Genomic DNA, 13,304 nt, shown 5'->3' with positions numbered 1-13,304 from the left:
ATTTCTATTAAAAAAATAGAAACATTTCTCACCTTACTTTATGAATACAGAATAACCTAATACTAAAACTAGACAGATATCCCAAAAAGACAACTGCAGTCCAATATCCCTCATGAATATAGACAATATGAGCAAATCAAGCAATACATAAAATATATCGTAACCAAACTGGCTTTACACAAGGAATGGTCAGTTTAACACTTGAAAATTAACACAATTTACCACATTAAGAGATTTTAAAAGGAAATGTAATCGATTCAGAAAAAGCGCTCTACAAAGTTCAATACCCACTCATGATAATAACTAGAAATAGAAGAAAACTTCCTCAAACTAATAAAGGGCATTTGTGAAAAACCTACATCTAACATAATACACTGGGAACAAGGCAAGTATTATCCACTAACGTTTCTATTCAAAAACATACTGAAGGCAGTGCAATTAAAAAAAAGTAAAAGAAACAAAGCCATACAGACTGGGGAACAAAGTAAAACTGTCTTTATTTATCCACAAATGACCAACCATATACAATATCCTAAGCAATCTATTAAAAAGCTAATGGAATAAGTGAGTTTAGGATGGTTGCAGGATACAAGGTCAATATGAAAAATCTGTCACTAGAAATGGACAACAGAATATTTTCTCATGTTATTTTCTAGAAATTTAACTTTAGCTATTTTTTATATAATGGGAGTTAAGGGTCAAGGCTTATTTTTTGCACATGGATATCCAGGTGTTTGTTGAAAAGATTGTCCTTTGTCCATTGAGTTGCCTTGGAAAATATCTTTCCCTCATAAGAGCGATGTATGGATGAGAGGGAGAAAGGTAAAGCAGTTCTTTAATGGGTCAAGCTAAGTTGATTATTGAGCAGGGAGAGCCTCCAAACCTGTTAGATAGTCAATAAAATTAGTCCAGATATGATCAAACCCTGACCTATAAAATGTCTTATTTGTTAATATTAACATCATAAAGGGGATTTACGCTAAAGTTTCTAAGTGACCGATAATAAAGAATCAAACTAAATATTACTAGGACATTTCTAAGAGAAACAACAATAGTAATAGTAAAAAAAAAAAAAAAGTCTTACATCTGCTATCTTACCAGATTTCTTTTTTTCTGATAATTTGCATGGTGTCTTGAAATTACTGATCCCTTCCATTGTGACAACCACTCTCAGTCCTATGATGAAAACAAATTGTAAGTTACACAGCAGATACAAAGAATACAACTCTCATTCATGAAGAAAAATGCCTATAGCTGGGCACAGTGGCTCATGCCTGTAATCCCGGCACTTTGGGAGGCTGAGGTGAGTGGATCATCTGAGGTTGGGAGTTCGAGATCAGCCTGACCAATATGGAGAAACCCTGTCTCTACTAAAAATACAAAATCAGCCAAGCGTGGTGGCGCATGCCTGTAATCCCAGCTGCTCGGGAGGCTGAGGCAGGAGAGAATCGCTTGAACCCGGGAGGCAGGGGTTGCGGTGAGCCGAGTTCGTGCCATTGCATTCCAGCCTGGGCAATAAGAGTGAAACTCTGTCTCACCAAAAAAAAAAAAACACAAACAAAAAAAAAAATGCCTATAACATTATCACTCATTTTATCACAAACAAAATTTGAGAACTAAAAAAGACCTCAACAAACATTTCGTCCAATTTTACTTAAAATGAGGAAACTAAAACCAAAAAGTATAATTACTTACCCCTGTCATAATATTAGTGATTGGGTATTTTTAATTATAAAGTAATATATGCACTTAGCTAAAAAAAAAAAAAAAAATCACCTAGTACAACAAGGTAATCAGTATGTCTCCCTCTCACACTTCCCAGGAGTAGTTGTTAACAGGTCTCTTATATCCTTTAAGGAAACTGTGCAAGCAGCATTTTTCATAACAGTCAAAAGGCAGAAACAACAGAACTCTCCATCAGATGATGAATGGATAAACAAAATATGTGACACAGCTATACAATGGAATATTCAGTCATAAAAAGGAATAAAGTGCCAATATATACAAGAATGAACCTTGAAAACATTATACTAAAGAAGCCAGACACATAAAGGCTACATATATGATGATACCATTTTTTTCTTGAGACCGAGTCTGGCTCTGTCACCCAGACTGTAGTGCAGTGGCGTGATCTAGACTCGCTGCAACCTCTGCCTCCCAGGTTCAAGCGATTCTCCTGCCTCAGCCTCCTGAGTATCTGGGACTACCGGCACCCACCACCACGCCTGGCTAATTTTTATATTTTTGGTAGAGATGGAGTTTCACCATATTGGCCAGGCTGGTCTTGAACTCCTGACCTTGTGATCCACCCACCTGGGCCTCCCAAAGTGCTGGGATTACAGGCATAAGCCACCGTGCCCATCCAATGATCCCATTTTTAGGAAATGTCCAGAACAGGCAAATCATGGAGACCAAAAATAGCTGAATAGTTGCTAGGGGCGGGGAGACAAAGAATGTGGAATGACTGCCAGTGGGTATGGGGATTCTTTCTGGGGTGATGAAAAGGTTCTAAAACCAGATAATGGTTTGATATATTAATCTCTGAGTATACTAGAAACTACTGAATTTTACACTTTCAAAAGATGCATTTTTATGATACATCAATTATCTCAATAAATGGTTATAAAAATTGTCTGTGAAAATAAAATGAGGCCGGGTATGGTGGCTCACACCTGTAATCCCAGCACTTTGGGAGGCCAAGGCAGGCGGATCAGTTGAGGTCAGGAGTTCGAAACCAGCCTAGCCAACATGGCGAAACCTCGTCTCTACTAAAAATACAAAAAAATTAGCCGGGCATGGTGGCCTGTACCTGTCATCCCAGCTACTTGGGAGGCTGAGGCAGGAGAATCGCTTGAACCTGGAAGGTGGAGGTTGCAGTTTGCCAAGATCACGCCACTGCACTCCAGCCTGGGCAACAGAGCGAGATTCCATCTCAAAAAAAAAAAAGAACGAAAGAAAAGAAAATGTACATACCACATATATAAACAAAGCAACTCAATGTGTTTCTTCCTTCTATAACATATTTAAGAATTTTTTTATTTTAAAAATTATATTTCTTTTTAAAAAATCAGGTTTCCTATTAGATTTATTTATTATAAAGCAAAACTGTTCCTACATGTCTATAAGCTCATTTATCTATATAAAAAGTTGGGAAGAAGGGGGATTTGCTTAAATTTTTTATGGAGCCCTTAATAATAGCATCTTTAAAAACTGCGTAGTAAGGGGAAGAAAATCATCTCGAAGGCCTAGCTTTAACTGTCTATTAATGACAAGTTTGTTCATCTTGTTTAAAATGTAGCTACAATCACTATTGTCTTTAGATTTACCTGTACTGAGAACACTGAAGAGCCCCTTTACATGTATTTGTCAAGAATATAATAATTTTATGAAGTGATGCATTTAACTTGAAGGCAGGACAGCAGAATTTCTGAAACCAGTTTCAGAACTTTGGGGAAGGATAAACTATTTAGCAGAGTGGTTGCAGGAGGTATTTCTATTCGGAAATAATTTCCCCATGTCATTCTGACTCCCCTTCTTCCATCTGTGTTATCTTTCCCCACAGGACGCTGTGATGTGGCACCTCAAAGATCTTCTAAGACTTTTTTTTTTTTTTTTTTTTTGGAGACAGTTTCACTCTTGTTGCCCAGGCTGGAGTGAAATGGTGCAATCTCGGCTCACTGCAACCTCTGCCTCCCAGGTTCAAGCAATTCTCCTGCTTTAGCCTCTCAAGTAGCTGGGATTACAGGCATGTACCACCATGCCCAGCTAATTTTTTGTATTTAGTAGAGACGGGGTTTCACCATGTTGATCAGGCTGGTCTCAAACGCCTGACCCTTAGGTGATCCACCTGCCTCAGCCTCCCAAAGTGCTGGGATTATAGGCATGAGCCACCGCACCCAGCTTTCTCTAAGATTTCTATCTACCTGTGTGAAGCTACTCTTCATTCACTCAATCAATATGCACACACTGAGCACATACTATGTGCTCTAACAGTGCACTGTTCTACACTTTGGAAACAGAGCAGCAAACTAGACCCAAACAAGTATGAAGATAAACGTACACTATTTCAGGGGAAATATATATCAGTGAAGGGAGCAGAAGGCCTTGGGAAGGGGCTTAATATTTGAGTTTAAAGTGGTCAAGAAAGGTCTCCTTGAGAAACTCATTTGAAGGAAGTGAGGGAGCAGGGCCAAGCAAATATCTAGTGGAAGTCTTCCAGAAAGAGGACAAGAAATACAAAGACCTGAGGCAGAAATCTTCACGAAGAGGCAAGCTAGCAAGGGGGAGAAAGAGACAAAGTCAGGGAGGCTGGGGGTAGGAAGTGGCAAGTCAAGTAGAGCATTGTAGCCACAGGACTCTGACTTCTACTCAACTGTAGTCACAGTCAAGATTTCAGCTTGTACTGAGAGACAGAAAGCTGTTGGAGAGTTTTGTGGAGAGGAGTCAAATAGGTGGGTGGATACGGGTCTAGAATGCAAGCTGAAGATTTAAGTTTGTGGGATGGCAGCACGCAGACGTTATTAAAGCCAAGAGACTAGGTAAGATCATCTAGGGAGTAAACCGTAGAGAGAAGAGGGGTGAGCCCTAGGGCATCCAAGCATGAGAAAGGAAAAACAAAGCAACCAAGGAGGTGCCAACAAAGTAGGATGCAGAAAACCCGGGCGCATAGTGTCCTGGAAATCTTATAATGAGCCTTATAAGTCTCACTGCCTTTTCCCGCTCAGTCTGCGGAGGATTTGATATTCGGAAGCAGCATGTTTTAAAAAAAGAAAACCTATCTCTAAAAACAACTAGGTTTAAACAGAAGTCTTAACATTTCATTATATTCTCTTAGGACTGAGTCCCACCTTCTACTCCAAGCTATGTGCACCTCAATATACCATGTCCTATCCATTTCACAGTTGTCTGAGGGCCACTTTTTTCCCGACTGCACACTCAGGTTTAGGCATTAACTACTGACAGATGGCTTTTGGCCAGTAGCCCAAACTCTGCCTCAGATTATGTATGTATTGTATATGCATTCTTAACATTAATTGTTAAATAACCATACTAATTCTAAATCACAAGGTTCTCATGAAGATGACAGCTAAAAAAAACAGTGAATATTTAGATGAAGATATATTAGAAATGGCAGCAGGATGACCGTGAGCAGAATCTCATACTCTGTGGATTACTTAAGATATTTTTAACAATCAAGTACTGTTTAAGCAGCAGCATTGGCCGGGCGCGGTGGCTCAAGCCTGTAACCCCAGCACTTTGGGAAGCCGAGACGGGCGGATCACGAGGTCAGGAGATCAAGACCATCCTGGCTAACACGGTGAAACCCCGTCTCTACTAAAAAATACAAAAAACTAGCCGGGCGAGGTGGCGGGCGCCTGTAGTCCCAGCTACTCGGGAGGCTGAGGCAGGAGAATGGCGTAAACCCGGGCGGCGGAGCTTGCAGTGAGCTGAGATCCGGCCACTGCACTCCAGCCTGGGCGACAAAGCGAGACTCCGTCTCAAAAAAGAAACAAAAAAAAAAAGAAGCAGCATTAAGGTGAGCAGCACTCAAGCAAGCTGATCTACAGATCTATCAGGTCAAAACGTCAGTGACCTTTGGGACCTAAGCCTGGGATCCCGGGACTTGACAAAAACCTGGATACTACTGACAAAGCTAAGGCGCGGACGGGCAGCAGAAAACGGAAAAATAAAAGAATGAGAGGAAAAAGTAAAGGAGAAAAGAGAAAGTAGATGTAGAACGTCCAAGGGAAAGCAAAGGGCAAGTGTGGACCGCATGACTCTCAGCTCCTCTGCATCTCACACGCTCAGCAGGGTTCGGGAGTGGAGGTCAGACTGTCTACCCCGATCCAGGGACTCACAAGGGGCTGGCTGCCAAAATCCTTCTTCGGCTATAACCAGATCCTACCCTGTCACGAAAGCCCCAGCAGAGGCCTCGGCTCCGGGCTCGGCCCCCGCCAGGGCTCGCAAAAAATTTCCCCTTACCAGAGTCTCAGCCCCGGGAAGGAAAGGTCGGAGGTGAAGAGAAGTCGTGGCCAAGTACCTCTTCAAAATTGGTCCCGAGAAGCCCCCAGCGAGAGACCCTGTATCTGCCTCTAGCACCAACACGTACGCCCGACAGCGGCAGTGGCCGTTGCGATTCGAGACCTCCTGGCTTTCAAAACGTCGCGCGCTGCGCCAGCGCCAGCGCCAGCAGCCGGAGCTACGGGGCGGCGTGAAGGACATGCCCCGCCGATTCGCCATTCCTACTCCCTCTCCCAAGCCTCCCAATGACCGCAGGCGCCAAAGACAAGGGAAGGAAGGAAAGGCGCGGGGAACACAAACATTTACAGGAACCATCAGCCCTTCCGAGGAGCACGGACCCATGAATAGAACACACGTGCCTGTGCTGAAGGCTGAAGCGCTCTCCAAACGCTCATATCCGTGCTGAGTGTGTCGTGATTATGATGTCAATTTTATTTTAGGTTTATGAGGCCTTGAAACACTATCAGGACAAATGTGTGGCTTAAGAAACAATCATCTTTAGCCGAGAAAAAAAAGTTATTTAGAAATGTTGCTAACTCATGTAATTGCCACATTCAGTTCAATATTCTTTATTCAACGATTATTTAGGAACATCTGCTCCCCAGAAGGGGATGGGCCATGGGGCAGACCAGGGGGCCCAGTGCTCCGGGCAGGGGGTACCCCTTGTGGGGCCGCTCATTTCTGTTTTAAGGTACACCAAGGGTTGGAAAAACCACACCAAGCAAAGAACTTGCATCAAGATCGCGACTGGAATCCATTAATGTAGGTGGCAAAGCCCCACAAGTCTGATCACCGCCTGGTGAGAAGGCTTCTCCCCAGGACACGTGGAAGATGTGCCCTGAGGCATCCACCAAGGATGGCGCAGGTCCTGAGGATCGAGGAGATCAAAGAATATGAGCCAAGAGGTACAAATCACATGTTGGAGTTTACCTTCCCCTATGTGACCACAGTTCTAGATGATGCAAAAATTTATTCAAGCCATGCTAAGAAAGCTACTGATGTGCAATTGCAATGCAGTGTGCGCCGACCAGCTTTTATACCTCTCCACCCCAAGAGATTTTTATTAGATATTGCAAGGCAAAGAAATCAAACCCCTTCACCATTGATCAAGCCCTATTCAAGCCCTAGATTGCCACCCAATAGATATTGCTTAACAGCTCCAAACTATATGTTGCAGGGAAAACCCCAAAACTAGGGTACAGCCACAGAGGCTACCTGACTTGGAGTAGGAAGGAATTGAGAGCAGGCCCTTAGAGTAAAATGAGAGCAAATTTAATTAAGAAAGTAAAGGAATAAAGGGGTGGCTACTCCATAAGCAGAGCAGCCTGGAGTGTTGCAGGTTGGCTATTTTTATGGTTATTTCTTGATTATATGCTAAATAGAGGGTGGATTATTCATGAGTTTTACAAGAAGGCCCTGGGGATTTTCTGGAACTGAGGGTTCCTCCTCCTTTTAGACCAGAGAGGGCAATAACTTCCCGGGTTGCCATAGCATTTGTAAACTGTCATGGCACTCAGGGGAGTGTCTTTCGGCAGCTAAATCATTATAATTATCCTACAATGAGAAGTGAGGATGACCAGAGGTCATCCACTAATGGATTTCCGTTGCAATCTTTATCCAGGTTATTTGCCTGGAGTGGTTTTTCCAACCCTGGTATACCAGGAAAGGAAACGCTGAGTGGCTCCCCATGGGGTGCCCTCTTGGTTTTGGTGGGTTTGGGCCGCCCTCTTTACTGCGTCTGTTTTATCAGTAGGGGTCTTTGTGACCTCTATCTTGTGAAATCAGTCCTGTCAAACTCCTGTCTCATACATACAGGCTTAAGTCTTTAGAGAAAAAGGCATCAACTTCTGAGGGAAGAATAACAGTCCCCATGATATCAGTGGGCCAGGGGAGGTCCTCAAATGCCGGTGGGCCCTGAACCCCGCTCTTGACACCGTCTTGAGAATGAATTCAAAGATGAGTTGGAAAATGGTGAAAGTATGGAGATTTATTGCAAAGGGAAAAAGTACACACTTAAAAACAGGGATTGTGGGTGTACTAAAGAGAATCACACAGTGGGGTTTGCGGTTTCTCTCTATAGAGGTTTCTTTAACCAAGGGGTGGAATATTGATAAAAATTCTTGGAACAAGATGGAGATTTCTTGAACTGTGGTGCCACTCATTTTTACACCAATATGGGTGTTCCCAGAACTGTCACTGCACTGGTGGGTGTGATTTAGTGTGTTAATGAGCATATAATGAGGTCCTAGGTGAAACCTAGGTCAAATCCAGTGCACTGCGTCTAGTTGGTCTTAGCTAGCTTGGTCCACACCCTGTTTTTCAGGGGTTCATCAGCCCATAGCCCCTACTCAAGGGAAACTTCTGTTTGGAGTTTTTATTCTCCTGTGAACACCCTGCATTATTTCTGTCTCACCCAGGTTAAATGTTGGGTCAGTTACTAGCCCACCAGGTGCTCACACACTGGGCATACCACCCCCACAAACCATGTTTGTGGCAAGGACTTGAAACCATGTTTGTGTAAAGACTCAAATGTCCCTCACAAGGCAAAGGTTTACAGTGCAGATGTCTGCTTCACATTGCCCTGTGAAGCATTAATTCCTGTAACACCAGCAATTCAGAATGTTCTGGTTAATCCTCCACGAATGGTCCAGAGACATTCTTATTACACTAATATGGTGTCATCACAAACTACCGCCAATGAAAAGAAAACATGAAGAAGGTGATGATGATGATAATTTGTAATCTAGCTTTGATGTATGTAACATGTATACTTGATTTTGAATTCACTATACTGAAATTAATCATGCATGCTAGATGCTTTCAAGTTGTGTTTTAGACAACTTAATTAATATTTCATGAGTATAGTTACTATATTTTCAACTGAAATATTAGATTTTCTTTAATAGGATAAGTAATGGTTTTTCATCAGCCTTTAAGTGTAGATAATAAAGTTGTCCTTCATCAGTTAAAAAAAACACATTTATAGAGCACGTACTTCTACCCTTCAAAGTCCAATCTTTCAGCATCCCTAAGCTTCCTTCCCATCTCAGGAGGAGGCAGGGGATGGGGGCTAAGGAAACTTAACCAAATCACTCCTCCTCTCCTAAGTCTTTACTTTCACCCCCTCTAATAGTCATTTTTCTTCAACATCAAACAATAACAATAATAGCAAACACGTATTTAGTATTTATTGTATGTCAGGTCTTGTTTCATGCATTAGCTCATTTAATCTTCAGAACTCTATGATGTAGGTTACTATGATTGTAAACTCCATTTTTCAAATGAGGAAACTGAGGCACAGAAAGGTTAATTTGCCTAAAGTCACAGGCTTTAGCAATTGGTAGAACCTCAATTCGAAACCATGTTGCCCTCTTTAAAGACTTCCTCTTTAACAAATGTGCTTAAAATCTCTTCCACATTACACATGTGTGCACACACACATACACCCCTCCACCTCTGGGGCCTTTCCATTTTTGGTCACCCTCTTTCAAGCACAGAAGCATAGTGTCTCAGCTCTCCTTCTCTCAACTCTTATTCTAATTTTCTTGTGCAGGCATTATATTATAGACCTCATCACCTTTTCTTTAAGGATCTGTAGTGTTCTATACTTTTTATGAAGTCCTACATTTTTACAAGCCGATTTTCTACTCTTACTGGCTAATAAAATCCTGCCTAAAGCCAGAGCCTGAAAGCTTCATAATTAACCATTGCTAGTGAAAAGAAACTCCAGGGAGATCGACGCAGATGTAAAATGAGGCCAAAAGCATGCACCAGAGCAAAGGCCCTGGTGTAAAGCCTTACTCATAACCATCCTGTTCCCCATCTTGCAACCATAAAACTACCTCCAGAGATGAGCCGTAGAAACATCTGAACTTCACAAGTGCAGTGTTATCATTTGTGAAATGTAACCATGAACTCAAAATCTTGTATACTAGTCAGTTGTCATGGAAAACAGCTTGCAACCCAGATCATTATTTATTTCAGTGTATAAGTGACCTGGTTTCCTTGGTTTAGCAAAAGAGCCCACAACTCTGACATTTGGCTGCCTGAGCCCAAAGAAACATCGGCACTGTCATCTTTTTACGGCATAAACTCTAACTTCTGGTCCATGCAGGACCTCACCTTTTGATTTTCAAGGGCCTAGTTTGAAAATGAAAAAGAAAGTTAACTTTTTTTTCTCTTTTTTTTTTTTTTTTTTTTTTTTGAGACGGAGTCTGGCTCTGTCGCCCAGGCTGGAGTGCAGTGGCCGGATCTCAGCTCACTGCAAGCTCCGCCTCCCGGGTTTACGCCATTCTCCTGCCTCAGCCTCCCGAGTAGCTGGGACTACAGGCGCCCGCCAAGTCGCCCGGCTAGTTTTTTGTACTTTTTTTTAGTAGAGACAGGGTTTCACTGTGTTAGCCAGGATGGTCTCGATCTCCTGACCTCGTGATCCGCCCCTCTGGGCCTCCCAAAGTGCTGGGATTACAGGCTTGAGCCACCGCGCCCGGCCCTTTTCTCTCTTTTTTACTGCTATTGCATTCTAATTACTTCAAAGCTAAGTAAATTGCTGCCGATTGTGATATAGGAGTTAAGAAGAAATTAGGCAGATAGTGAGGGTAAGGAAGTCCTCAGTAAGGTTTCCTTTTAATGAAAAGCAGCCCGCAAATCATCTTCTCTTCTAACAAAGAGCAGCCTGTAAAATCAATCTGCGGACATAGACATGCAAGCTTCCAGCTGTGAATGCTGTCAGCTGTGCCAGTAGGAAAAGGCTGCCTGGGGCTAGGCATGTTCAACATGGCGGTTCCATCTATCCCTTTCCCTGTCAACCATGTGCACAGTAAGGAGCAGGCAACACACACTGGCCAAGTAGAAACCACATTTGCATAATAAAAGATTAGGGTAGGTGGCCAGCTATGTAAACGTCCCACCTGGTCCAACCAATCTTGGGCCGTATGTAAATCAGACACTGCCTCAAGCCTGTCTATAAAACCCTGTGTGCTCCACCAAGGGACAGAAGTCCCACTGGGTTGCCCCTCTTTCTTGCAGGAGAGAGAGCTGTTCTCCTTTCTCTTTCTTTTGCCTATTAAATCTCTACTCCTAAAGCCACTTCTTGTGTGTCCACATACTCCATTTCCTTGCGTAAAATGAGGAACCTCTGGTATTTACCCCAGACAACGACACTACTTCAATTGGTTAGGTGTGAACTTTTAGGAAAGAAGAGGAAAAATATCGAAACGTTAAGGTTTTGTCTTGTTACATCTGTATATCCAACCAATCAACTTAACACATCCCTAGGGTGCTTCTCAGGTGTCCCAAAGCCATTAGGTCCTCAGATGAGGCCAACGAGCAACAGACTTGGATTAACCTCGAAATGTTCAGCAAAGAAGCTAAATGCAAACGAATACACGATTGCATAATGCTATTCATATGAAGCTCAAAACAGGCAAAACAAAGCCATAGTATTTAGGAGTGCATGCTTAACCGAGAAAAACATTACAAGGTAACACCACCAAAGTGACTACCATCAAAATCAGGTTCATGATCACTTTGGAGGAAGAAAATAGGAAGGATCAGGAGGAGAAAGAGAGGGGCTCCTGGGGTGCTGACATTCTAGCTCCCCACCTGGGTGATGCGACACATCATTTTGATAAATCATTGTGCTGGACATTTTGTTTTGGGTACTTTTCTGCAGTGTTAAGTCCACAGGGGAAGAGCTTTTTAAAAGCAAAGGGACATGTACTCCATAAATATATACACCTACTGTGTACCCCTAAAAAGTTAAAAATTTAAATTTAAAAAAAAAAGCAAAGGGAGAAGAAAAAAAGTGTGATGGAAGGTGAGCCCAGGAAGGTCTGTCACCCACATAGGGACACAGCAAACAGGTTCCGTTTATGAATTTGATCTTGTCAATAAGATGTACCTGGTGCAACCTGGAAGGCAGAAATGAGATGGAATCCCCTGCCTGCCCCTTGCCTGTTTCCCCTGGCAAGTACAGCTCGGTGGGGGCAGAGCGGGGTTGGGGGGGTGGTTTGAGGGTTTCAGCAACCACATTCCAGTATCTAGTCACTTACTTCATGGGTCTTGAAAGACACCTGCAGTGGCAGTGGTGGTCTCCCAATCTGTAGATCACAGCTACAATGGGTGTCCTTGAATCTAACATGAACCCAGCACCCCCAGTCCCAGTCTCCCGCCTGGCAATGGGCAGGTGCATAGTGGAAAAACAGTTTTTCTCTACACTCACACTCAACACTTCTGTGACCAGATGTGCACACTTTTTCCCATGCCAGCCACTTCTCCCACACCAGCTGGGTGTCATACAATTCAATTCAATTCTGACACAGAGCAGAATTACCACAGACCTCACAGGTTAAGGGCTCAGTCCCAAACACTAGCCCCCACTTCAGATGCCAATCACAAGTAGTAAGTCCCCAGGTTACCCACAACTTCTGTCTGATTTGGCTACAAACTGGAGCTTCCCATGAACCCCACCTGGGGTTCAATGGTTTGCTAGAGCAGCAACCAGAACCCAGGAAGACAGTTTACTTACTGTTGTCAATTTATTACTGAGGATATTTCAGTCAGATGAAGAGGTACAGCATAGGGCAAGGTCTAGAAGAGTCCCCCCAGCATAGGTCCTCATAGAGTTAGAGTGTACTACCGTCCTGGCACGTGGATGCATTCACCAACCGAGAATTTCCCTGAACTCTATCTTTTAGGGATGTTAATGGAGGCTTCATCACAAAGGCATGATTGATTATTAACTCAATCGCTAGACCCTCTTCCCTCCCTGGAGAATGAGGGGTAGGGGTGAAAGTTCTAGGCTTCTGATCATGGCTTGGTCGTTCTGGTGACAAGCTCCCATTCAGCAGCCCAGCAAAAGTCACCTACAGATAGTATAACAGATGCTCCTATCACCCAGGTCATTCCAAGGGATGAGGAGCTCCGAGTCCAAACTCTGGCATCTGGGAGAGGTGCAGCTGCAGCTGTGGAGCAAGGTGGGTGCTTGCAGGGAAGAACCCTTTGCACAGTCACCTTGGGAGGGCTGGTCTCCACCAGCTTTGTTCATCCTCAATGGCTAAAGGTTTTCATTTGCAGTTTTCTGACTTTTCCTACCTCCCAATAAGAAGTGAAATTAGCTGGTTCTGGGAACATGGGGCTTGAAAAACAAGAAGTGCTTTGGAAAATGTGCTGGGATCCGAGTCGCCTGTAATTGATGAGTTCCTGCCTCCATTGTGGTCCAGTGAACTGGGAAGATGTGGCAGGGAACTCAAACCCTCCCTAAGGGAAGACGCCTACTTAATGCC

General features: G+C 43.3%; 2 protein-coding genes across 6 annotated transcripts in view; both read right to left on the bottom strand.

Moving 5' to 3' along the window:
• The window catches only part of CCDC25 (coiled-coil domain containing 25), a 614,024-nt gene that overhangs the window by 92,830 nt on the left and 507,890 nt on the right, over window positions 1–13,304 (bottom strand). The gene's annotated exons all lie outside the window — the stretch shown is intronic.
• The window catches only part of LOC126961761 (lymphokine-activated killer T-cell-originated protein kinase), a 394,985-nt gene that overhangs the window by 231,968 nt on the left and 149,713 nt on the right, over window positions 1–13,304 (bottom strand). Inside the window, exons 1-2 of one of the 5 annotated variants that reach the window (XM_050802450.1) lie at window positions 5,983–6,346; window positions 1,099–1,176 (exon numbers count right to left, since the gene is read on the bottom strand). The exons of 3 other annotated variants lie outside the window; for them this stretch is intronic. In XM_050802450.1, coding sequence (XP_050658407.1) covers window positions 1,099–1,156 — 58 coding nt within the window. In that variant the 5' untranslated portion in view covers window positions 1,157–1,176; window positions 5,983–6,346. Of the gene's footprint in view, window positions 1–1,098; window positions 1,177–5,982; window positions 6,347–13,304 lie in introns of those variants that run through there. One more of the 5 variants, XM_050802449.1, reaches the window with a different exon arrangement.

This window comes from Macaca thibetana, chromosome 8 (assembly GCF_024542745.1).
Source record: "Macaca thibetana thibetana isolate TM-01 chromosome 8, ASM2454274v1, whole genome shotgun sequence".
In the NCBI taxonomy this organism is placed as follows: domain Eukaryota; kingdom Metazoa; phylum Chordata; class Mammalia; order Primates; family Cercopithecidae; genus Macaca; species Macaca thibetana.
This window is presented reverse-complemented; position numbering and strand designations above follow the sequence as displayed.